At 45.6% G+C, this 27,270-nt stretch overlaps 1 protein-coding gene across 1 annotated transcript in view; it reads right to left on the bottom strand.

The window, feature by feature from the left end:
- ATMIN (ATM interactor) overlaps positions 1-26,212 on the bottom strand; it is a 41,887-nt gene extending 15,675 nt beyond the window's left edge. Inside the window, exons 1-3 of the mRNA XM_033941162.1 lie at positions 25,947-26,212; positions 14,437-14,562; positions 10,634-10,833 (exon numbers count right to left, since the gene is read on the bottom strand). Coding sequence (XP_033797053.1) covers positions 10,634-10,833; positions 14,437-14,562; positions 25,947-26,135 — 515 coding nt within the window. The 5' untranslated portion in view covers positions 26,136-26,212. The remainder of the gene's footprint in view (positions 1-10,633; positions 10,834-14,436; positions 14,563-25,946) is intronic.
- Positions 26,213-27,270: the final 1,058 nt, after the last annotated feature.

Genomic DNA, 27,270 nt, shown 5'->3' on the forward strand with positions numbered 1-27,270 from the left:
GGAGTGCGTGGTCCCCAGTTAAGATAAGCCAGCTAAGAAGCCAACCCGGGGAGGTGGGTGGGACGTAAGAATATCTGCCTGCTGTCCCTGGATAACACCTGTTACGGTAAGTAACTGTGCTTTATCCCAGGACAAGCAGGCAGCATATTCTTAACGCATGGGTGACCTCTAAGCTAACAGAGAGGGAGGAGGGATGGTTGGCCATTAGGAAAATAAATTATGTAACACAGATTGGCCGAAGTGTCCATCCCGTCTGGAGAAGGCATCCAGACAGTAGTGAGTAGTGAACGTGTGAACTGAGGACCAAGTGGCAGCCTTCCAGATTTCCTCGATGGGCGTGGAACGGAGGAAAGCCACAGAAGCAGCCATAGCTCTGACCCTGTGAGCCGTGACAGCACCTTCCAGTGAGAGACCGGCCCGAGCATAACAGAACGCAATGCAGGCAGCAAGCCAGTTGGAAAGCGTCCGTTTAGAGACAGGGTGACCTAGACGGTTAGGGTCGAAGGATAAAAAGAGCTGAGGGGACGAGCGGTGAGCCCTGGTACGGTCAAGGTAGTATGCAAGGGCACGCTTACAGTCCAGCGTGTGCAACGCCTGTTCCCCAGGATGAGAATGGGGCTTAGGGAAAAAGACAGGCAACACAATGGATTGGTTGAGGTGGAAGTCCGAGACCACCTTGGGAAGGAATTTAGGATGGGTACGCAGAACCACCTTGTCATGGTGAAAAACAGTGAAAGGTGGGTCGGCAACCAGTGCATGCAGCTCACTAACCCTCCTGGCAGAGGTGATGGCAATGAGGAAAAGCACCTTCCATGTCAGAAATTTGAGTGAAGTAGTGGCAAGAGGCTCAAACGGAGGTTTCATGAGGGCTGATAAAACCACATTCAGGTCCCAGACAACTGGAGGAGGCTTCAGCGGTGGTTTGACATTGAAGAGGCCTCTCATGAACCGGGAAACCAGGGGATGAGCCGTAAGCGGTTTTCCGAGGATAGGCTCATGAAACGCAGTGATGGCACTGAGGTGGACTCTGATTGAGGTGGACTTGAGGCCAGCATCGGATAGAGAGAGCAAATAGTCCAGTACAGTTTCCACCGCCAATGAGGTGGGATCGTGGTGATGCAGTAGACACCAAGAGGAGAACCTGGTTCACTTCTGATGGTAACATTGGAGGGTGGCCGGTTTCCTGGAGGCATTCAAAATGCGACGGACAGGCTGAGACAGATTCTCTGGAGAGGTCAGCCCGAGAGAAACCAAGCTGTCAGGTGGAGCGAGGACAGATTGAGATGTAGTAGAGACTGATGCTGCTGCGTAAGTAGAGTAGGAAACACAGGAAGAGGAATGGGCTCCCTGGAGCTGAGCTGGAGCAGGAGGGAGAACCAGTGTTGGCGAGGCCACTGAGGAGCGATGAGAATCACGGTGGCTCTGTCCCTGCGGAGTTTGAATAACGTCCGCAACATCAGAGGCAGTGGAGGAAAGGCAGAGAGGAACCGATCCGTCCAGTCGAGCAGGAATGCATCCGGGGCCAGACGATGAGGAGAGAAGAGTCTGGAACAGAACTGGGGCAGCTGATGGTTGTGAGGAGCTGCAAAGAGGTCCACCTGAGGAGTGCCCCAGCGAGCAAAGATGGAGCGGAGTGTGGGAGGATCCAGAGTCCACTCGTGAGGTTGAAGAATGCGGCTGAGATTGTCGGCCAGGGAGTTCTGTTCGCCTTGGATATAGACAGCCTTGAGGAAGAGACTGTGGGCCGTGGCCCAGGTCCAGATGCGGATGGCCTCCTGACAGAGGAGGGGAGATCCGGTGCCGCCTTGCTTGTTTACTTAGTACATGGCGACTTGGTTGTCTGTGCACAGGAGAAGAACCTGAGGGTAGAGAAGGTGCTGGAAGGCCTTGAGAGCATAAAACATGGCCCTGAGTTCCAGGAAGTTGATGTGATGCTGACGCTCCTGATGGGTCCAGAGTCCCTGGGTGCGAAGATCTCCCAGGTGAGCTCCCCATGCATAGGGGGAGGCATCTGTGGTTATGATCATGGAGTGAGGGGGTAGATGAAAGAGTAGACCCCTGGAAAGATTGGAGGAGTTCAACCACCAGTGAAGAGATTGCTGAAGAGACGATGTCACAGAGATGGGATGAGAAAGAGGATCCGTGGTCTGTGACCATTGGTTGGCCAGCGTCCATTGAGGTGTCCTGAGGTGGAGTCGCGCCAGAGGAAGCACATGGACCGTCGAGGCCATGTGGCCCAGGAGGACCATCATTTGCCGAGCTGGAATGGAGCGACGAAGGAGCACCTGACGGCAGAGGTGGAGCAGGGTCCGTTGGCGGTCTGAGGGAAGAAACGCCCTCATCAGAGTGGTGTCGAGGACGGCTCCAATAAACTGAAGTCGCTGTGTGGGAAGCAGATGCGACTTGGGGTAGTTGATCTCGAACCCCAGGAGGTGGAGGAAGGAGATGGTGTGCTGAGTGGCTTGTAGCACAAGAGGAGACGTAGGTGCTTTCACTAACCAATCGTCCAAGTAGGGGAACACCTGGAGGTTGTGGGACCTGAGAAAGGCCGCCACCACAATGAGGCACTTGGTGAACACCCTGGGCGATGATGCGAGGCCAAAGGGTAGCACTTTGTACTGATAGTGACGGTGCTGTACCTGAAATCGAAGGTAGCGACGTGAAGTCAGATGGATTGGAATGTGAGTGTAGGCCTCTTTGAGGTCTAGAGAACATAGCCAGTCGCGTTGAGAGAGAAGAGGGTAAAGCGTGGCAAGGGAGAGCATTCTGAACTTTTCCTTGACCAGACACTTGTTGAGGTCCCGGAGATCGAGGATGGGACGGAGGTCTCCTGTCTTCTTGGGAACCAGGAAGTAGCGGGAGTAGAATCCCTGACCCCTTTGGGCTGGGGGTACCTCTTCGATGGCATTGAGAAGAAGGAGGGATTGAACCTCCTTCAGGAGGAGAAGGGATTGGGAGGAGTGAGAAACAGACTCTATGGGAGGATTGTCTGGTGGAAGAGTCTGGAAGTTTAGAGAGTAGCCGTGGCGAATGATGTTGAGGACCCACAGGTCTGATGTGATGACCTCCCAACGGCTGAGGAAGAGTTGAAGGCATCCTCCGATCGGCTGAGGAAGAGGCAATGATGGTGGGAGACTGGCTATGCCCTGGAGAAAAGAGTCAAAAGGGCTGAGATGGCTTTGACGGAGGGAGAGGCTTGGCAGGTTGGTGAGACTGTGAGCGAGCCTGAGTTTGATGTTGTTGCCGAGGCCGGCGAGGCTGTTGTTGAGGCGGGTTGAGAGGTCTGGCCGAGAACCTGCGTTGGTAGGAAGACTGCTGTCTGTAGGGGCGAGCAGGTGGAGTCTTCTTCTTAGGTTTTATCAGAGTATCCCACCTGGTCTCATGTGCCGAGAGTTTCTGGGTGGTTGAGTCCAGGGACTCCCCGAAGAGTTCATCACCAAGACAAGGTGCGTTAGCCAGGCGGTCTTGGTGATTAATGTCGAGGTCAGAAACTCTCAGCCAGGCCAGGCGCCTCGTGGCAACAGCCATGGCAGATGCTCGAGAGGTCAACTCAAAAGAGTCATAAATGGAGCGCACCATGAATTTCCGGAGTTGGAGTAGACTGGAAATTTGTTGTTGAAAAACAGGAACCTTACGTTCAGGGATGTATTTTTGTAAGGAGGAGAGTTGTTGCACCAGATGCTTCATGTAGAAGGAGAAGTGGAAGGTGTAATTATTAGCCCTGTTGGCAAGCATTGAATTTTGATAAAGGCGCTTGCCAAATTTATCCATCGTTCTGCCCTCTCTGCCAGGAGGGGTGGAGGCATAAACACTGGAGCCCTGGTGGACTCCACTAGAAGAGATTCATGGGGTAGTTGAGGTTTGTCGAACCCCGGGATAGGAATGACCCTGTACAAACTATTCAGTTTTCGAGGGGCTCCCGGTACCGTGAGAGGGTTTTCCCAATTTTTGTAAAAAGTTTCCCTTAAGATGTCGTGGACGGGTAACTTCAAAAATTCTTTGGGGGGGTTGTTCGAAGTCTAAGGCGTCGAGGAAAGCCTGGGACTTCTTAGAGTCGGATTCCAATGGGATAGAAAGAGCTGTCGACATCTCCCTTAGAAATTTAGTGAATGAGGACTGTTCAGGTTTGGAACCGGTATCGACCATCGAGGGTTCCTCGTCCGTTGATGAAGCCTCATCATCGGTACCGGGTGGGGATTCTTCCCATAAGTCCGGGTCCCTGACGTCGGTGTGTGCAGGACGGGACGGTGGTATGGATGGCTCAGCGTGGCGAGTCTTAGAGAGAGATTTGCCAGAGCGCATCGAGATGGTACCGGGGAAGGAAGACCGGTGCCGGTCCCGGTGGGACCGGTGTCGGTCTTCATGTTGGGGAGGGTCAGCATCAGAGCGTGGTTGCACAGGAGGATTGAGTGGTTCAGCCGCGAGCACCGGCATGGACGTGTTCAACGGTACCGATGGGGTCGACACCGGTGGTATGGTGCGAGGCTCGGGCCGGTCCGGTACCGGAAGGAGTGGGGCCAACATTGCTGGCAACAGGTGTTGGAGTTGCTGCTGAAGTTGCTCCTGCAATTGGCTTTGGAGTATGGCCGCAATGCGATCGTCCAGAGGAGGCACCGGTACCGCTTTTTTCTTTTTCGGTACCATAGGTGCCGCTCCATGCCCCGGCGATGAGGAGGCCGATGACGAGGCACTCACCGAAATCGTGGCGGAGCGTTTGCGGGGTCGGCGTGATGTCGGGAGGACCGGCGTCGCCGCTGTGGCAGGCGGGCGCTCAAGGGAAGTGGAAGGCTTCTTAGCCGGCTTACCTGGTGCTAGCGACCCCGAGGAAGGATCAGGCATCGAAGTAGTCGGTGCCGACTTTTGCGGTGCCGTCGACGGCACGGCCGATTCCATGGCAGATCCGGTACCGAAAAGGATATTCTGTTGGATCTGTCTATTTTTTAATGTACGTTTTTTAAGAGTAGCACAGCGGGTGCAGGTGTCAGCCCGATGCTCTGGACCCAGGCAATGTAGGCACCAATTGTGCGGGTCGGTGAGAGAGATCGGGCGTGCACACCGCTGGCACTTCTTAAAGCCCGGCTGAGGGGGCATGAAGGGAAACACAGCCTCCGCAAAATCAAAACCGGAGGCCTGTATGGTGGCAACAGGCCCCACCGGGGCCGGCCTGAAGAATAAAGAAAAAAGAAAAAGCAAAAGTTTTTGTTTTTTTTTTGAACGGAAAAGAAACCCGAAGGGAAAAAGAACAAAAAGAAGAGAATTTCGCGAGCGGGAAGGCAAAAATCAGATTTTTCAACAGCCGTTGAAAACACATGCGTCTTCTTTGCTCTGCGGAAATGAAGAATCTGGGGACCACGCACTCCTCCGTCGGGCGGGAAGGCACTCGCGCATGCGCGGTGCGGCCAACTAGAACTTTCTAGTTAAAAGTGTCCGTACCGGGGCTCCGTCTGTGACGTCACCCATGCGTTAAGAATATGCTGCCTGCTTGTCCTGGGATAAAACTCTTTATAGTTTATAAATCTTTCCTTTTGGCTAAGTTTTAATAATAATACAGTATTGTCATTTATAGCTAAAGAGACATGATCAAGAAACTGTTTTATTTTACTTTTGTGATTATGATAAACATACCGAGGGCCTCTAAATAGTACCTTCTGGTGAAGGGCTAGGTTAATATAGTAGGTACATTACTTCTCAGCCAGTATGCTGTGCAAGATTCTGCTCTCTCCCAATAAATGCTCCACAGCCTGTTACTGAGACTTATTCACCACTGTAGAGCTTTCTTGTACCGACACGGTAGAAAGGCTCCCTTCACAGAATCTCAGGTTCTGCCTCAAGCGACAAAAAGGCTGCCTCTTCACTGCTGCTAATGCCCTCACATAGTGTCTGATCCTGCCCCAGCTACCAATACTGGTAAAAAGGATCCCTCCTCATAGCTGCCCTCAGATAGCCTCCAGTCCTGCCCCAGTTGCAAGATGACAGAAAAGGCTCTTTCCTCGCTGATGCTGAAGTCCTCACAAAGCCTCTCTGATCTTGCCCCAACTAGTGATGCTGACAAAAATGCTCCCTCTGACTGCCCAAGAAGAATTCCTGTGCACTGCAGAACAGGTAAAGATGGAGGGAACTGCTTGAAAATTGCCTGTGAGGAGAGGGAGAACAAATGCTGCCACTGGAAGGCGCTAAAAGGAAAAAAAAATAGTTATGCTGGAGGGATAAATGGGAAGAAAATAAAGTGTTAGCCAATGAAGAAAAAGAGAAAGGGATAGGCTGGCTCTAAGGAACATGGTAGCTGTGTGTGTGTTTGGGGGAGGGGTGGCATGAGTGACATGTTAGCAATAGGTGTGTGAGTGTGTGGAACAGAAAGATGAGGGAGAGACGAAGGGATAAGGGGTGTGTGTGGGGGCTGAAAGAGATGGCACCATACATAAGGGGTGGGGGGCAAGAGAGGGATGTGTTTATTTATTTAAGCATTTTATATACCACTTATAGTCTGGTTTACATTCAAGTTTCAAGTTTATTCATATTATTTGATTAACCGCTTTTCCAAATTACAAAGCGTTGTACAAAAGATAAAAATATGATTTTAGAGAAATCACTTATACATAATACATTGATCAGACCTACATGGGTAATTGCTTTTAAAACCACGGGAAACGATAGGAAAGAGGGGAGGAAATACAATTTTTGAAGAAAAAGTACATATAAGGGAAGTACATTAGGAGGGTAAGAAGAAGAGGATTGCTGGCAGAAGTGGGGTCGAATAAGAGAGCTATTAGAAATCTAGTTTTGGAGATGGCAGAAATTGTAAAGTATTACCTCTTAAATGGACTTTATATTTTCAGTTAAAGGCTTCTTTAAAAAGAAGGCACTTTAAACTACTCTTAAATTTCTGCAAATCTTGTTCGAGTCTTATATATAAAGGAAGAGAATTCCAAGTCATTGGAGCAGTTACAGAAAAACTTTTCTCTCTCTGTCCTGGTGGGCTCACACTCTATCTAATGTCCACTGTCTGTATTTTTAAGTCTGCATGTTATATCTATACTGCAAATGCTGTAATCTAAACCCCTTTGTACATACTGTAAAGTCTGTATTTCTCACTAAAATCTGTCCTACCCATACTATGAATGTATTCTTGTAGCCCGTTCTGGGCTCCTTTTGGGAGAACGAGCAAAATAAATAGGCACAGAAACCACCAACCAGCACAGGAGGTTGCTGGAACTATGCGTTAGCAGAAGTTGTTTGAATGAGATGTTTATAAGGCAGCAAGAGGCACCAAAAGGGAGGGAACAAAGCCCCCCCCACCCCAAGTCATAGCAGAGAGTCTTGAAAATAGGTACCATCTGTCGTTACCACAGAAAGGTACTCAAAATGGGTGTTCAAGAGTGTAAACAGGCATATGAAATCAAAGTAAACCACATCCTTCTACTGCCCTATAAGAGAGCTGAAGAAACCGCTCAGGTCATGGGACCATTAAACAGAGAAGCCAGGCAATGAAACAAACTCAACCAACCAATCTTGTGGACGAATAGACAGAACCTTTTTACCCCCGTTAAATATGTTCCACAGGATTGTATCCGACGTCATCAAGATAATTGCAGGAACTTGCTGAAAAGAATAACTGGAAGCAGCCTAAACAAAACCCATATTAGATGTAGTCAGGATAAGAAATAAAGTCAGCAGGATACGCCAGAGACTGTTGGGAGGGGAAAAAAAAAAAAAAAGAGGCAATGACCTTCCCATAAAAATTTGGTACTGTATATATTTGAATATAAACCAAGATTTGGGGGCCAAAAAAATGGCAGTCTCTGTTTATATCTGGGTCCACCTTAAATCCTGGTGGTTCAGGGGTGTGGTGAACCAAGCCGGGATGGGAGCGATCCCTCCCTCCCTGCTGTAGAATCATTGCGTGCACCCTCCCTCAAAAAATTGGCATAAGACTTTCCCCAGGCCTACCTTAATCACTGGTGGTCCAGGAGGTGAGTCGAGGCAGGAGCAATCCTCTTATGCGCGTAGTCTCGCTGAAAAATGGCTGCCGAAAGTTCCATTAGCAATTTGCTAGACTGCTTCAAGTCTCGTGATTTGCTGCAGGAATTCATCTGCATGACTCATATTCCGGGAGTCACTTTACTCTCATTACCCCTCTCCTAAAGTCACTTCACTTCCATTTACGAATACAATTCAAACTCCTCTTACTGACCTACAAATGCACTCACTCAGCTGCCCCTCACTATCTCTCATCACTTATCTCCCCCTATGACACCCCTCCCATGAGCTCCGCTCATCTGGTAAGTCCCTCCTATCTGTGCCCTTCTCAATTGCCAACTCTTGACTCCGTCCCTTCTGCCTTGCTGTGCCGTATGCTTGGAACAAGCTACCCGAATCCCTAGGGCAGGCTCCATCTCTGGCAGTGTTCAAGGCCCAGTTAAAAGCCCAACTTTTCGAGAGTGCTTTTGACTCCTAACTCCTCTCACCTTGGGTTCTGCATCCCCAACCCTATATGTCATGTTTGTCTGTCCAAGTTAAATTGTAAGATCTTCCGAGTAGGGACTGTTTATAAATGCCACAATGTACAGCGCTGTGTAAGCCTTTCAGTGGTATATAAGTAGTAGCTCAACCACCAAATGATTAAGGTAGACCCTGGGGGGGGAGGAAAGCGTATGTTGCTTCTCAGAGGAAGCACACTGATTCTACACCAGGGAGGGGTCATGCATTGATTCTACAGCAGGTAGGGGGAGGGGGCACGTATTGATTCTACAGCAGGGAGGGAGGGAGGGAAGAAAGGGGAACATGTTTATTCTACAGCCAGCTGATGGACAGGATAGGACCCGACACCTCACTTTGGGGGAGGGAAGGATCGCTCCCATTCCAACTGGTGGATCAACACACCAGTGGACCACTAGGATTTAAGTTGGACATGGAGAAAGGTCAGCACAAGGTTCGGGAGGGACAGGTGGGTGTACAGCTGGGCAGCACTTGAACATATCCTCACCTGACCCCTTGAGCTACCTCACAGAGAAGGAAAGCATGTGGGAGGGGAGTGACTTGGAACCACTGGGTGTCACCCTAACTGGAGATTGAGGAACCCAAAACCACTTAGTAACTGAGTCTTTTTAAAGAAGATTGAACAATTGGAAAATCATAGTAGAAGACTTAATTTTAGAGTTATAAATTTTCCTAAGTCTTTGTCTATTACTCCACTTGATATGTTTAAAAAGTATCTTATTGAGAATTTGAAATTTCCTCTTGAAGCAATTCCTCCTATAAACAAAGTATTCTATCTTCCAAGAAAAGTTGAATCTTTTTCACCGGACAAACAAAATGATGGATCTCATTCTATGGATTTAAATAATTTGACTGATATATTGGAAACCACTCAAGAAAATATTGAATATCATGGTATATTAATATTGTCCTTGGTATTCGAACAAGATATAAATGCTATGAGAACCTTCTTCCGACACTCTCAGGACCTGTTTTTGGGCCCGAGAATCTGGATTTTTCCAGATGTGACAAAATCTACACAAGATCAGAAGAAGTTGTTTCTTGCTATGTGAGAGAAAGTAAAGAATCTGGGGGCAACTTTTTTGCTTAGTTATCCTTGCAAATGTTTGATAAGATACATCGGAATTAAATATATCTTTTATATGCTTGAACATCTTTGCAGCTTCCTGGATACTAAGAAAATGCTGTAAGGGTAGCAATAATTAATGACCGGAAGTTCTAATGCACGTTAAGCCATTTCTTTTACTATATTGATTATTGTTTCCTATTAATGAGATCTCCTTATCTCTAAAATTTTGTCTCTCCCTGTACAACTGAAGTCTTCTTAAGAGATGAAAAATTTCTTTTGAATGTTTTCAATTTAAAATTTAAATACTGGAAGGATTTTCCTTGATTATTATGTTAATATTGGAACTTATTGTGTGTTATTATTCGAATACTCTGATTTGCTGTAACAAGTGGATACTTGTGATATTGTTTGAAAAAGGATAAATAAAAAACCCAAAAGAAAACAAAAACTGAGCTTAGATGATAAACCTCAGAAATTGAGCACAATTAAATAGAAGTAACCCTCTGCTTGACTGATACCAGAAACCACAGGGTTAGGAGCATCAAAAGGAGGGATGAATGAACCATTCATCCTCCACTTGAAGACAAAAAAAATACTGAACAATATCCTTAAGGGGGTAAATGACTTGGACCTACTTTTTTTTTTATTTGTCTCCATCTGCAGATAGATGGCCATAACTTATTTGTTCTAAACTGGTCTTGCCAAAAAATAAATCTTCTTGGTTATGGAGAGTTTAATGAACTAATTTGATTATAATTTCAAAAACTGAATGAAATCAGATATAAGCATTCAGAAAACAGCAGAAATGGTTTTCCTTTAACTAAACCCTCTTTTGAAGGGACAGCTCTATGGGGAGACAGAATTGTTTCTTTGGTTTCTTTCCTACCTCTGTACTACACAATACACAATACACTGTACTACACAATACTATATTGTACTATATACTGTACTATACACTGTACTATACACTGTACTACACACTGTACTATACACTGTACTACACAATTTCTTAAGAGCGTACAGAGGTATAAATTTCATGAAATGGGTCTCTTCAGAGTCTATCGTTACCTGTGCTCTTCAGGGATTTCATGCCCCGTTCTGTAGATGTGAGACAGTAATGCTGTTCTGCTAATGTAAGGACAACCGCATGTACACTGGAAGGTCTTGCCACAGTAGCCTGCATGCCGTTTCAGGTCCCATTCGGTGCCATACGAGTTCTTGCATCTATCACATTTATGCTTCTTCTCTGCGTGCATTTTCATAAAGTGCTGGGACATGACCAAAAAGAGAGAGAGAGGTCTATGGTCATTCCCAAATCAGAGCAGCAGGATGTTTAGATAGAAACATGATGGCAGATAAAGGCCAAATGGCCCATCCAATCTGCCCTTCCGCAGCATCCCCTATCTCCTTCTCCCCCTAAGAGATCCCATGTGCCTGTCCCACGCTATTCAACACATAGAAACATGATGGCATCTCCCACCCTTTCTGTAAAAAAGTATTTCCGTATATTAGTCCTGAGCCTATCGCCTCCTAACTTCATTCTATGCCCTCTCATCCCAGAGTTTTCCTTCATAATTCAACTAAGACTGGTTCTCAGACTCTCAGTTCACAGCACTCTTAAGTGTTTATTTTTTCACGGCATCTGTAGGTGCCCCATGAACGCTTACTGAAGAAACTGTGGAGTCACGGGGTGGAAGGGGATGTGCACAGATGGATCAAAAATTGGTTGGCGGACAGGAAACAGAGGGTAGGAGTAAAGGGGCACTACTCTGACTGGATAGGGGTCACAAGTGGTGTTCCGCAAGGGTCAGTGCTGGGACCACTGCTGTTCAATATATTTATTAATGATCTAGAAACGGGGACAAAGTGCGAAGTTATCAAGTTCGCGGATGACACAAAACTCTCCAGCAGGGTCAGAACTGTTGAGGAATGCAAAGAACTGCAGAGCGACCTGAACAAACTGAGTGAGTGGGCAAAAAAATGGCAGATGAGCTTCAATGTGGAGAAATGTAAGGTCTTGCACATAGGGAAGGGGAACTCCATGTACAGCTACGCGATGGGAGGGAGGGTACTCGGGGAAGGCAGCCAAGAAAAAGATCTGGGGGTATTGGTGGATAACACAATGAAGCCGGCGGCGCAATGTGCAGCGGCCTCAAAAAAAGCGAACAGAATGTTGGGCATTATCAAAAAAGGTATCACTACCAGAACGAAGGAAGTTATCCTGCCACTGTATCGAGCAATGGTGCGCCCACATCTGGAATACTGCGTCCAATACTGGTCGCCATACCTCAAGAAGGACATGGCAATACTCGAGAGGGTCCAGAGGAGGGCAACGAGGATGATAAAGGGTATAGAGAACCTTTCATATGCCGAACGGTTGGACAGGCTGGGGCTCTTTACCCTGGAGAAGCGGAGACTGAGAGGGGACATGATAGAGACTTATAAAATCATGAGAGGCATAGAGAAGGTGGAGAGGGACAGATTCTTTAGACTAGCAGGGACAACTAAAACAAGAGGTCATTCAGAAAAACTGAGAGGAGACAGATTCATAACGAATGCAAGGAAGTTCTTCTTCACTCAGAGGGTGGTGGACACCTGGAACGCGCTTCCCGGAGAGGTGATAAGACAGAGTACAATTCTGGGGTTCAAAAAGGGACTGGATGACTTCCTGGAAGCGAAGGGGATTACAGGGTACAGATAGAAGTTTACCTTACAGGACATTGAGCGAATAGGGTATGGATATTTTAGGTTAGGTAGGGAACACTTTCAGGTCATGGACCTGGGGGGCCGCCGCGGGAGCGGACTGCCGGGCACGATGGACCCCTGGTCTGACCCAGCAGAGGCAATGCTTATGTTCTTATTTCCTCTCAAGTCTTCCCCCCTCCTCTGCTGGCAACAAGGATAGCGGCAGCTTGGAGTCCTACCTTTGCTGGAGGGAATGTTCACCTTCCGCCAGGTGAAGCTGTCTGCTGGTGAAGGCCAAAACTCCATGCTGCCTGAGGAAATCAGCAACATACTTCAGACACTGACACCGGCACTACCATGCATGCCAGTGTCAGGGTTTCAATACAGCATCCTGCCCAGAACACCAAAATTACATTATAGAACAATTGGGCGAACAGATGATTAACAAATGATGCTTCTTACAAACTCTGCTTCTACACACACACAGTATGATTTCTTTTTAGTGAAAGTAAGGGAAGGAGGTATGTGTATAAATGATTAAAGCGTCGCCTCAGGACGCGGACCTGGTATAACATATGGGTTATAGGAGGTCCTATGATCTGACCCCCTAACGACTTTATGATATACTTACCTTCTAGATTTACGTTAACTCAGTAGGAGTACTTTGACGATCATTTGAGAGAGCTATACATAAATATATGCTAAGTGTTACATCATGATATGGCAATGAAGTAAAGTTTGTAAGAAAAATCATTTGTATGTTAATCATCTGTTTGTCCAATCGTTCTATAATGTAATTTTAGTGTCAGCCTATAAAGCATGCAGCCGACTTCCTCGGGCAGCACTGAGTGTGGGGCTGTTACTGGATCACTTCAGCAGATGGGGCTGGGCCATTCCACAGATGCACAATTTTGAAGGGGGCTCCCCTGGGAGTTCGCTGCAGTGCTCTGGGGCTAGGGTGCGCGCAATTTTCCAATCTTGATTTCACAAGCTCTTTCTGTCTGGCCACTTCCACCACTATGAATATAATGAAACCTGGGCAGTGATCAATATTTGCCCCTATGTAAGCACAAATACAGCATGAGCTAAAATTGAGACCACAAAAATGGCACAATATACACCACTGCAAACAAAAATGCTTAAAAAATATACTGGGCAAGTCACTTAATCCCCTCATTGCCCCAGGTACACTAGATAGAGTTTAAGCCCACCAGGAAAGATAGGGAAATATGATAAAGTACCTGAATGTAAACCACTTCGGATATAAGTGGTATATAAATAAAATAAAAAGTGACTCAACGGCACATTTGCCCTTTCCTCCGTTCGTAGACTAAGGCAGGTCTGTGTGTGGGCTCAGTTGAATCAGCCATGGTTAAGTGTGACTCAATAGAATGGCAGGGGATGTTTGAGTGAGCTCTCTCCCTCCTCTGCCACCCCTACCCACCCCCCGCCACTCTTCCATCCCCTTCCTCTTCTGATTCCCTTTCCTTATGCTCTTCCCCTAGTCTTCATAATTTTTGAAAGAGCAAAAAAAAAACCCCCCACAAAAAACATCAATTCACTTGTTACCCATTCTACACCAGTCAGGATTTTGTAACCTCAATCGTATCTCCCCTCAGCCGTCTGCACTTGGAATTCCTAAGGATCCAGGAACTCCTGCTGGCTCTTCACTGCTGCTGCCCCCCCTCTTTAACATGAGACCCCAGGACTCCTGCTGGCTCCTTGCTGCCGCTCTGCCCCGCTCTCTGTTAACTGAAGTGATGCCTTATGAATCTGCTTATTTGGATATGTGCAAACAGATGCATGCAGACAGGACAGACAGATGGACATAATCTTCCTAAAAGGTGCTACTGCTTAAGTAAAAAATGCATCTAATATGAAAAACAAATAAGCAGATAGTTACCAAGAGACTAGAACCAAAAAAATGCAGCAAATAAGTGCTTTTTAATGTGTTTATCCATCATGTTATTTCTATTTGGAGTCAATTTGCTCATCTCCAACATTACCTCATTTTACTATCGCTATATTGTTAATAAAATTGTTAAGTTTAATGCAAAACTATACCTGTTGTCCACTGCCCTCGGGTGCATTTCTTCATGAATGTGGTTAATAAATCCCAAGAAATTAATACCCACCCACTTTCCTTCCACACTCGACTTGTAGTAAAACTGTGAATTCATACCCACCTGTTTTACAAGAGAAAACTGAGAGAACGGCCTGTTTGGTCCTCTAGGACACCCTTCGATGGGACAGCAGTACAGCTTCTGTGCTGTTTTCAGATTCTTTTTAACCGTTGGATTTACTATTCCCTGCTGCAAAAACAAAAGGTAAATTAAGTTTAATATGAATCTTACAGTTTACTCATGTGACCTGTAAAACTGAGCCTCATTCTCACAGATCGATGCGAGATGTTCAAAGCACAAAAATACAGATTCTCAGCACATATACCGCCTGTGCCAAATAAGGATATAAGTAAGCGGTTTACATACTAAAATTAAGAAACATGGAAAAAACTCCAGTTTTTAAAAGGCTAGATCATACATCCAGTTACATGCATATCAGAAAGGACCCTGACCAACCAGCCTGTCGTCCTTCTAGGACCCCCCTCGCCCCCCCCCCCCCGCAAACCTTTGGGTCTCTGCTAACTGAAATGGAAGGCTAATGAGAAAAAAATGAGTTTTCAACAGCTGAATGAATGTATGATGGGAGAGAATTCCAGAGTGAAGGGACAAGAACATAAGAATTGCTGCTGCTGGGTCAGACCAGTGGTCTATCGCGTCCAGCAGTCTGCTCACGCAGCGGCCCCCAGGTCAAAGACCTGTGCCCTAACCGAGACCAGCCCTACCTGCGTTCGTTCTGGTTCAGCAGGAACTTGTCCAACCTTGTCTTGAATCTCTGGTAGTAAAAAGCTGAACCCCTAGTAGACTCTACATGGGTCCATTTTGGGCCGGGAAGAACCATCCAAAGAGAATCAAGAGAGCGTAACGAACAAGATGGAATACAGGGATGAGAGATATGAAGAGATAACTTAATGAAAGACTTTGGGCTCCTTTTCTGAAGCCGCATCAGCGGCTTTAGTGCGCGACTTTTAATCACGCACTAACCCTCCGCGTTAGCCGAAAAACTACCACCTGCTCAACAGGAGGCGGTAGCAGCTAGCACGTCTGGAAGTTTAGTGCACGCTATTACGCGCGTTAAACCGCTAACGCGGCTTTGTAAAAGGAGCCCTTTGTGTGTGAGGATTAAAATCTTGAAAGTAAACCTGAATTGGAAACCAGTGAAGCTGAGAAAGGAGTGGCAAAGTCTGTCATGCAAAACATTTTGGCAACTGGCCAGACTAAATGAGCCTTTTGGTTCCTGACATCAGAGGAAGATCACAAAAAAAAAAAGATCTTAAATACCATAAATACTTCTGTTGGTACTCAGACTAGGAGAAGAAGTTAAAGCACCAGGGTGATCACATTACCGGCTATCAAGCTGGTAATATTCAATGTATTGACATAGCTGTGTCAGTGCATGAGGCTATAGAACCCAATGGAATATATCCCAGGATAAAGGAGCAGCTCAACATTGCCAAGTCTAACTTATCACTTGAAAGAGGAGAGCTTCCACGAGACTGTAATTCTATACCATAAAGCAGAAAACTGTAGCGCTGTTTAATGTCAGTGGTGAATAAAGTGCTGGAAATGCTGCAGGTGAACTGAAGTGTAAGTATCTTAAAGCTAGTGGTTTACAATATCAGTCTAGTCCAGGCTTTCCAACCTACAGCTTGTGGACTAGAAACCGGCCGCCAAGTGCTTTTTTCTGGCCCTTAGAAGCTTGGCAATTTTTTTTTTTTGTTTAAAAACTTTATTGAGTTTCCAAAGCTAACAAAAAAAATGCAATACAGTATTTATACAAATACTATTAATCATATATGCATTTATATTCAATCAAAATCCACACAACATAAAAAAAACCAACCCAACCACTATTTCATAAGGGAATGAAACCATACGACAGAAATACCGTCCTCCCACCCCCCTCCCTCTAGGTCAAGGATCTCAAAGTCCCTCCTTGAGGGCCGCAATCCAGTCGGGTTTTCAGGATTTCCCCAATGAATATGCATTGAAAGCAGTGCATGCACATAGATCTCATGCATATTCATGGGGGAAATCTTGAAAACCCGACTGGACTGCAGCCCTCAAGGAGGGACTTTGAGACCCCTGCTCTAGGTGTATGCATTATACCAACAGAAATAAAGGAAAAGACAACTATATTGAATCCATAAAAGACGTCAGAGGGCCCCAAATTAACTTGAATCTCTTAGTATGCCCCAGCATATCCGCATTCAGCTTCTCAAATTTATAACTTAAACATAAACTTGCCCACCAAAAATTAAAGTTAAGGCGATCTCATTCTTCCAATTGCGAGTAATCATTTGTATGGCTATCCCGGTCATAATAAAGAAAAGCCGACCTTTACATCTGTCCAATGAGGGCTTCAGATGTAATATCGTCCCACATATGACTGTCTCATATGTCAAAGGAATTGATGCCTCAAGTATAGCATTAATCTGTCCCCATATCGACTTCTAAAAATTGAGTATCAACGGACAATAGAACAGCAGATGATCCAGTGTCCCTATAGCAAGATGACAATGCCAGCATCTATTAGATTTAGAACTATCTAACTTTTGTAAACGAACAGGGGTCCAAAAAGTTCTATGCAACAAGAAGCGTGGCAATTCCTGCTCCCCACCACAACTCAGCTCTTTGCGACCTTGAGCCATGCGGGGTCAGAAGTTTGGCTTGCTCTTGCGGTTTTCAAGTCTTGTCAGACTTGGAACTGAAAGCTCAGCCTGAACTTTTGGCATGACGTGGCTCAAATTTGCAGAGAGCTGTGTCACAGTGGTGCAGAAGGAATCCCCATGTTTCTTCTGCAGCTGAAGATTTTTACAATAAACACATTCACAAAGGTTGTGTAGAAGGCATAAAGAACTAGAACATGAGTCAGACGGGGTTCTACTGGGAGGAAAAGCCTCAGACAAAGCCCTCCCACCACCACAGCTGTGGCTTAAGGCGTTTAGGTGGAGAACCTCATCAGCATAAAAACCTCCCAGAAAGCCAGGTAAGGGGGAAAGAAACTGGGAGAAGACGAGGCTCAGGGAGGGGGGTACATGATGGAGAGCAAGAGACTGGGTGAGGGCTGGGGGCGTACATGAGAGAGAGAGAGCACAAGACTGGGTGAAGATTGAGAAGGGGGCAATACACCGTTATGGCCCTCCGAATGTTACCCAGTATAAAATGTGGCCCTTTATATAAAAACGTTGGACAAGCCTGGTCTAGTCTATCAAAGAAGTTAGTCAAATCAGTTAAGAGAGCAGAGCAGACGTGTGCGCTACAAGCACCTTTGTTTGGGAGCTGAAACACATACTAGAAATTGGACGAGAAACTGATTAAGCAACAGAACTCAAAGGTGGAAATTTGTGGAGTTTTTAAAGTGACCGCCAGGGTGTCCTTAGGGTCGGTGCTACGTAGGTTGATCAATGTTGGGAAGGGTTAGAAATAAATTGTTTCTATTAAAAATGAAATAAAGAGAGTAGACTTCTTAGAAGGGATAAAAAGGAAAGATTATTTAAATAAACTGGCAACGCAGTTATGCTTCTGTCCAAGAAATTGTAAAATCATTGATATGGGATGCAGAAAGCCAGTGGCCAAATTCCATTTTGAAGTTGAAGAAATAACTGTCCTGAGAGGGTCATAATAACGTAGTACCATACATACGGCACAGAAAGGCCCACGTGGTCCATCCAGTCTGCCCAAAAGTCACATTCATTTTTGAGGCAATGTTAAACCAACAACCCAGAAATTATTCATTTTACTTGTTAAGTTCAACTATAAGATGTTTTCCCCCCCTCTCCCTTGAGACAGCCAAAACCTGTACACAGACCAAATGAATGTGGTAGAAATGTGCATTTTTTGCTCCTGATCCATATTGCTGCACACAGGACACAGGCCGTAGAAGTCCACCTGGCATCAGTCACACTGCTCCACCGCTGGAGTCACCATCCAAGCTTACTCCAGCCTATCTTGATCCACCTTGCCACATACTGGACCTAGAGTGTAGAAATTCATCTGGCATCGGCTTCACTGCTGGGGCTGCCATTTAAGAACTACTGCTCATCATAAATTAAGTTGTAGCTCTTGATTTCGAGAGCTTTGTATCGCTACTATCCTCTTTTTATTCAGGGATCCTTTGGGTCTATCCCATACATTTTTGCCTCTACCACCTCTCCAGGGAAGGCATTCTAGGCATCCACCACCCTCTCCATGAATGGAAGATTAGGTTCTTACCTTTGCTAAGCTTCTTTCTTGTAAACAGGAATATCAGCCTTGACCAATGGGTTATTTACTCAATTTACATATTCCTCTGCTTCTTCTCCTATCTCCAAGCTGGATTTCTTCACTATGTATCAAAGCAGTTAGTTAGCCCTAGAGTGGGTACAATGAGAGGGACAGAACACGGGGATTCTCCCCCAAATAAAACAAGTCTGTTCTGCTCAACAAAGACAGCATTGATTAAAACACATTGCAATGCATAATGAGGAGAAATTAAACTTGTATGAAACCTGCATCAACAATTCAAAAGATACTCAATTTGCAAATACCATGATAAAATTTATTTTCTTCCCTGACCTTAACCCTTTCAGGACCATAAGGATCGTAGGCCAATTTTTGTGGTTTTGACGACATTTTTATGGTAAAAAGGGCTTGCAGATGCCAAAAAATTGATTTTTTTTGTGAAATATCATTATTTTTTTTTTTAAAAATCAAACTTCTGGCTTATGGACAGTGTGGCAAGTGAATCTTCTCGTCAATCTGGCAACGACGCTAATGAATGAATGTCGGAACCAGTTTGTTTACATAAAGGCAGTATCATATGGAATCCGTACATATCAAATTTAGAACTGTAGACTATCCCAATCAAAATTTATAGGATTTTAAAGTTACGGGACAAATATGTCCCTTGGTCCTGAAAGGGTTAAGGGACAGTGGAAGTTAACAAGATGTCTGACCCTCCATACATGTCTGAGACAGAAGCAGGCGAATGACCTGACAGGGTGGGCATCAAGACTGATATTCCTGTGTACAAGAATATTAACAACGGTAAAAACAGAATCTTCTATTCTAGTGCAACAGGAATATCAGTCTTGACCGAAGTCTCAATGCATGGTTGAGACGATGGTGTAGAGTTGAGGAATTTAGATTTGTTAAGAACTGAGCTACTTGCTGGAAAAGTGGGAACCTATTCCAAAAGGATGGACTCCACCTTTTAAACTAAAATTTGTGTGTGTGGGGGGGGCAGGGGGAGGAGGAAGCCGACACTCACCCAGGAGCAGATGGTTCGGTGTGGAGTATCCTTGAAGGATACTGTTTAATCAAAACATTTAGGGTGTCCCAACAGAGAGGTTTCAATAATGGTGAAAGAAAGCCCACTATCCTGTTTCCAACAGTGGCCATCCCAGGTCCCAAAGTAGCAAAACAGATTCTAGGCTGCTTATTCCCAAGTCATCTCAACCCACTGATCCAGAAGATTATGTATCATAGGATTATACCAATAAAACTGAATGCAATTCGCCCTGAATGCCAATGTGGAGGATTTGACGGAAGAGAGGGACTTGGGTGTGATTGTATGTGAAGATCTTAAGGTGGCCAAACAGGTTGAAAAGGTGATGGCAAAAGCTAGAAGGATGCTAGGTTACATAGGGAGAGGTATGGCCAGTAGGAAAAAGGAGGTATTGATGCCTCTGTATAAGACTCTGGTGAGACCTCATTTAGAATATTGTGTACAATGTACAGTCTGAATAACCTTTAGAACAGGGATGTCCAACCTTTTGGTTTCCCTGGGCCGCACTGGCTGAAAAAAATGTTTCTGGGGCCACACAAATGCGCAAATGTTGCAGCAAGACAGAGGAGGGAGCTGGCAAGACGGTAAACACCCGGGGACAGCAGAGGAAAACACTGTATCGCCCTCGACCGGGGCCGCACAAAATACTTCACGGGGCCGCAGGTTGGACACCCCTGCTTTAGAATATACTGAGAAGATAGATTAGAAAAAATGGGAATCACGAGGGTTATATCATCAGCATAACTGAAGATTTTTATATCGACATAAGTCTCAAACCCAGAGAAGCAGATATTGAAAAATACCGGAGAAAGAGGAGATTCCTGAGGCACTCCGCAGGGGTTACTCCAAGTATCTGAGAAATCACCATTAAAGCCGACTTGGTAGGTATGAGATGTTAAAAAATCCTGAAACCACTGCAGTAACTTGCCAGAGATGCCAATAGAGTCCAAACAATTAAGTAGATCAAAAGCACTGCTTAAATCGAATTGCAAGATCACTGTGGCGCAGTGGTAAAAGCTACAGCTTCAGCACCCTGAGGTTGTGGGTTCAAAACCACGCTGCTTCTTGTGACCATGGGCAAGTCACTTAATCCCCCCATTGACCCATTCACATTAGATAGATTGGGAGCCCACTTGGACAGACAGGGAAAAATGCTTGAGTACCTGAATAAATTAATGTAACCATTCTGAGCTCCCCTGGGAAAACGGTATAGAAAACTGAAAAAAACAAAAAACTAAACAAAATGCACAAGTAATACAAAAGTGAAGTAGTGTCTCAGTACTGTGGAGAGGTTGAAATCCCGATTGGAAATTGTTCCAAATAGTCCAGGAGCTGTAAATAAACAAGTCCTTCCATCAATTTAACACGAATATGGCTGCGTTTTAGATGTGGAAAGCCCTTCTAAAATGACCCTCTTGGCTGCCTCAGTCCTTGAGGTCTTGCTGAACTATCCAGCCGCATACAACTTTTCAGTACTCACATGGTTGGTTTCTAGGGAGTGCTAGCTAGTGCTGCCCGATTCAGGGAAAATTTTTTCGATTTGATTTTCCTGCCCAATTGGGTGGGTTTTGGGTTGGTTTTTTTTCAAACATCCTGGCGGGTTTATTTTGTTGCCTTTCCACCCACCCCACCCCTCTTTTCCCTCTCCAGTCCCACAATGGTGCTGTGGTGTAAACAAAATAAACAAAAATACTTTTCCTCTCTCTGTTAGGTCCTAGCACACACTCGCTGTTTAACACCAGCTCTGGCAGGATATACATTTCAAATCTGACATATTATAATCACAAAATAGAAAATAAATTTTTTTTTTCTACCTTCCACTTCCATATCCAACATTTTCCACTGTCTGCCATCTCTCTCTCCCCCTGCCTTGTGCCCTGGATCAAACCTCTCTATTCCCCTCCATGCAGCATCTCTCCCTTCCTCCCCTCCATTATGATGTGTAACATTTCTCTCTCTCTCTCTCCCCCATGCACCATTTCTCCATGCCCTCCACCCTATGCCCAACATTTCTCCCTCTCTTCTCCATGCATGTCTCCCTCCCCTCCATCATATGTAAGATTTCTCCCTCTCACCCCTTTCCACTTCTCTCCCTTCCTCTCCTCCACAACAATTCTTCCTCTCTCACCCTATGTGCAGCATATTTCTCCCCCCCCCGGCATTCTCCTGTGTAGCAGCTTCCAATCCCTTCCACCCTCCCATCCCCGTGTGGTAGTTTTCCATTCCTCCCTCTCTCCCATCCCCCTGTGCAGCAGCACCCCACTTTGACTCTCCTGTCATGAGACCTGACACACCTCCGGGGTTTCCTAAAGCAGCGGTGGCAATAGATGGTCAGTAGCTGCATCACTCTGAAAGGGCTACTTGCTGCCTGCCCCGCTAGGGCTCCCTCTGCCGTGTCATTAGTGACAGCAGAGGGAAGGCCCCAGCGGGGCAGGCCGTGAGCAGCCAGTTCAGAATGGTGCCACCACTGGCTGCCGCTACTTTAGGTGGCCTCAGAGATATGTCAGGTCTCACCAGGAGGGTGTGGGGTATGTTGGGGGCAGTGTTGGTCGCTGAGTCCAGTTTTCTCAGACAACAAATCATTCTGAATCAATTCACTAAAGTGAAATTGGTGAATCAATTCGAATCAGCAAATTGGGCAGCACTAGTGCTAAGCTGCTGGTTTCAGTCTGGCTCCCCCGCAACTTACAGCATTACTACTAATAATAATAATAACTTTATTCTTCTATACCGCCACAATCTTGCGACTTCTAGGCGGTTTACAATCAAGAGTGCTGGACATTCAGCGAAATACAATAAGTAGATATTCAGAGGAAATACAGAGATCAGAGACCTCAGGAGGCAATAGTATAGAAATACAATTTGCTGAGCGAAAATGTAATATGTACATTTTAGTAGGTAATGTCCGACAGGACCTGTTGGGGATAAATAGCAACATAAAGTTACAATAAGATGAAGATAACAGATTATATTTATAACAGTGCTGTAAGTTCAGGTGGAATAGGGAGGGGGAGGGAGAGTGGGTCAATTCTGGTAGGTATTTCTGGAACAGGTTTGTTTTTAGGCGTTTCCTGAATTCCCCGTATGTAGTGGACAAAAGCAGTTGGTCTATGTCTTTGCCCCATAGGACTGCTTGGTGAGAGAGAAGGTGTTCGTGGTGTTTTTTTTCATTTTGCAGCCTCTAGAACTGGAGGGGAAATGAGTTTTGGGTGTGTGTTTCTCTTGAGTTTGTTATTAGAAAATGCGAAAAGGTCCGTTATGTACTTGGGGGTCAGGCCGTATAGTACTTTGAAGCAGAGGCAGGCAAATTTAAACCTTACTCGGGCTTCCGTTGGTAGCCAGTGCAGCTGCCGATAGTACGTGGTCAAATTTCTTTCTTACTTACTAAGTCACGCTTTCTTTTGATCCCTCAACAGGATGGCATCTGGTCACCACTCACTTTCCTGGCATGAAACCAAAAGTTTATTTTGTCAAACCTACCTATAGTGCTTAAGAAAAAGAGGTTCATATTTATTCTACATAGAACACACCCAGGCTCACTGACCTGAAACTACCAATTTATCAGAACCTTGAGTCACTAGTATAGCAATGAAATCCTCTCCATGAGTCACCAAAGATACGAAAACAGTGAGCACGATCCACATTTGAGATAAATCAGAATATGCTGTACAAATGTACAAGTTCAATGATGCATTTCAAATTATGTTTCATAGTAATAGAGTAATGTCTCTTTCCTTCAGCATCTTATCAAACTCTGATTTTCGTTCTGCCAGATGTTTTTTTAGCTTTGCTATAAAAATTCTCAATTCAGGAATATCTGTAGGTTAAGATTCCTCTTGATGCAACATACAAATTAGCAAAACATGGTACAAGGGACCCCCTTAAGAACATTTATATATATTAAAAACTCTTGGACAAGGTGTATTAAGTGGTTTACAATCAGGTATTAAGCATTTTTCCCTCTCTGATCTGGCTGGCTCACAATCTAATGTACCTGGGGTAGTGGAGGATTAAGTCACTTGCTACGGAGCATCATGAGATTTGAACCCACAACTGATTCTAACCAATAGATGGTATGTGGGATCAACAAAAACAATCCAAATGTACAGGTCCCACACTAGGATATAAAGAGTGTTAGAATTAAGAGAAAAGAGATCGAGTATCTCAGAAACCGACTTGGGAATAGGTAAACGAACCTGATACCAAAACTGACTGGTTCCAAGTTTCCATGGTGGATCCTCTAAACCAGTGGTTCCCAACCCTGTCCTGGAGGACCCCCAGGCCAGTCAGGTTTTCAAGATAGTCCTAATGAATATGCATGAGAGAGATCTGCATATAATGGAGGTGCCAGGCATGAAAATCTGCTCCATGCATATTCATTAGGGCTATTCTGAAAACCCGACTGGCCTGGTGGTCCTCCAGGACAGGGTTAGGAACCACTGCTCTAAACCACCTCCTCCTCCCTATTCTAAATTTCTCTTGCTGTATTCCATAATTCTTTATTCATCTTGGATATCTGCAATTTTAAGTCTCTTTGCTGGTTTAAACTTTACATTAGTGACTTCTATTCTGCCTTTACCTTGCAGTTCAAGGCGGATTACATAAGAATTGTTATGATCTTAATACATAAGATTATAAAAGAGCATTTTCTAATTAGCTAAGGAGTGGATTGGTAATGCTGGTGGAGTTTGGGACTTTATTGGTAAAGCTATATTGGTTTTATGTGTTTTTTGAAGAGTAAGGTTTTTGTTTCTTTTTTGAAAGTTTTGTAGTCTGTGGTTGAACTCAGCAGATTGGTGAGTTGTCGGTCCAGTTTTGCTGCTCTGGTGGCCAGAAGGTTGTCATATATTTTTTTTGTTTGACATTTTTGGTTGGCGGGTGTGTGAATATTGTGTGGGTTCTCCTGTGTCTGATTGAGGTGGAGTGAGTTAGTCGATTGTTCCAGTAGGAAGGGCTGTTTCCGTTTATAGCTTTGAATAGTAGGCAAAGGAATTTGAAGTGTATTCTGGCTTGTATTGGGAGCCAGTGTGAGTCATGGTAGGCCTCCGTGATGTGGTCGTATTTTTTCAAAGAGAAGATGAATCTTAGGGCTGTTTTGTATTGTTTGGAGTTGTTTCATCTGTTGTTGGGCAGGGGAGATATAGTATGTTGCAGTAGTCTATTAGGCCTAGGATTAGTGATTGAACCACAAGTTGGAATTGTTTTCTATCGAAGAATTTTCGGACTTGTCTAAGGTTTATCATAGTGGCGAATGAAGTTTTTATTATTTTGTTGATTTGTGGTTGCATTGTACAGCCTCTGTCTATCAGCACTCCAAGGAGTTTTAGCGTGGGTTGAATGGGGTATGAGATCGAGTTAATTTCTATGTTTGTCAAGGTTGGGGTTTTGCAGTTTTCAAGAAAGTTTGTTTTGTCTGGGTTAAGTTTTAGTTTGTGTTCTTTCATCCATGTTGCTACTGTTTCAAGTGTTTCATGTATTGTGCCTATCATGGATGGTTCAAGTTGGTAGAAGGGGAGGAGTATGGTGATGTCATCTGCATAGCTGTAAGAGGTGATGCCTAGTTTATCTAGATCGGAGCTTAGGGAGGCAATGTGTGGGAGATAGGGGAGATCCTTGTGGTACTCCACATGGATTGGACCAAGGCTCCGATTTTTCTTTGTTTGTTTTGACTCTATAAGTTCTGGATTGTAGGAATCCTTTAAACCATGTTAGAACTTGTCCTGTAATTCCTATTGCATCTAGAGTTTGTATGAGTATGTCCTGGTTTATTAGATCAAAGGCTGCAGAAAGGTCTAGTTGTATGATCATCATTTTTTTTCCAGTGCAGAGGTGTTGTCTTGTGATGTCCATGACAGTTCCTAGTAGGGTCTCCGTGCTGTAGTTGGTTCTGAATCCGGATTGCGTGGGGTGGAGTAAGTTGTGTTGATATAGGTATATGTTTAGGGCTTTAGCTACTAGGCCTTCCATTAAACTACAAATTATACAATTTGAAATGAAGATTGAAGAAAGATGAATGAAGAATTATGGAATCCAGCAAGGGAAATTTAGATTCGGGAGGAGGAGGTGGTTTAGAGGATCCAGGATGGAAACTATCAGGTTCGTTTACCTATTCCGAGATCCTCAATCTCTTCATACCGGAGTGCGGGATTTGAACCCACTACCTGACTCTTACTGCTCACCCTGCTGAGCTCAATTCACATCCCTGGCCTCCACCTCTATCCTGCCCTGTACCCATCCCCTCCAGCTTCGACGGCCACGCGGGCAGTTTTCCCGCGCACCCCCACGTGCCCCTCCCCCTCCTCCGCACCTGGACGCCATGAGCCTTCACCAGGTGCATGTTGAGCGCCGGGGGATTGGGCAGCACCTTGCCGCAGCCCGTCACCGTGCACAGGATGTTGGTGCGCACCTCCCGCCCCAGCTCCGTCACCGAGGGCCTGATCAGCATCCAGGACCGCTTCTCGGAGGAACCGCCGCTGCCCCCGTCGCCGGCCGCCATGGCGTTAGCGAAGCAGCGGCGCAGCCCGCCCACGACCCGCAGTTCCTTCGCCCCGCCCCCTCCGGGTGACGCCACTTCCGCCGACTCCTGATTGCACCGGGCGCCTCCACGCGCCCCGGCTTCTCCCACCGTCAGGCTCCGCCCCCTTCTCCAACCCCAAAGACCCGTAGGAGCCGCCCGGGGAGACTAAGCTGGCGGAGCCTGAGTAATAGCGTGCTGTGATTGTGAATCCGCTTTCGGAGCAGGATGGGACCGGAGGCCCTGGCACGGACCAAAGAAAGACGGTTCTGACTCTACTGTCTCTGTGGAAAAGAATCGGGACATTTTCTGTGAGTGCTGGAGACGAACATAGAAATGAGGACAGATAAAGACCTCCAGTAGCCATCTCGTGTCTATAGACTAGAGAATGACAGGGGGACAAATTTTTCCCCGTCCCCGCAGGAACTCATTTTCCCGTCCCCACGAGTTCTTTTCCTGTCCCTGCACCATTCCTGCAAGCTCTGTCCTCATCTGCACAAGCCTCAAACTCTTCAAAATCCTAAGTAGCAACATTCTAGAGCTCAGATTGTGATGTCATAATGCCTCATTCCACCAATGCCTAAGCTCCGTCCTCATCTGCACAAGCCTCAAACCCTTTAAAATCCTAAGTAGCAACATTCTAGAGCTCAGACTGATGTCATAATGCCTCATTCCACCAATGCCTAAGCTCCGTCCTCATCTGCACAAGCCTCAAACCCTTTAAAATCCTAAGTAGCAACATTCTAGAGCTCAGATTGTGATGTCATAATGCCTCATTCCACCAATGCCTAAGCTCCGTCCTCATCTGCACAAGCCTCAAACCCTTTAAAATCCTAAGTAGCAACATTCTAGAGCTCAGACTGATGTCATAATGCCTCATTCCACCAATGCCTAAGCTCCGTCCTCATCTGCAGAAGCCTCAAACTCTTCAAAATCCTAAGTAGCAACATTCTAGAGCTCAGACTGTGATGTCATAATGCCTCATTCCACCAATGCCTAAGCTCCGTCCTCATCTGCACAAGCCTCAAACCCTTTAAAATCCTAAGTAGCAACATTCTAGAGCTCAGACTGATGTCATAATGCCTCATTCCACCAATGCCTAAGCTCCGTCCTCATC

The sequence above is a fragment of the Geotrypetes seraphini genome, chromosome 4 (genome assembly GCF_902459505.1).
Source record: "Geotrypetes seraphini chromosome 4, aGeoSer1.1, whole genome shotgun sequence".
Classification (NCBI taxonomy): Eukaryota; Metazoa; Chordata; class Amphibia; order Gymnophiona; family Dermophiidae; genus Geotrypetes; species Geotrypetes seraphini.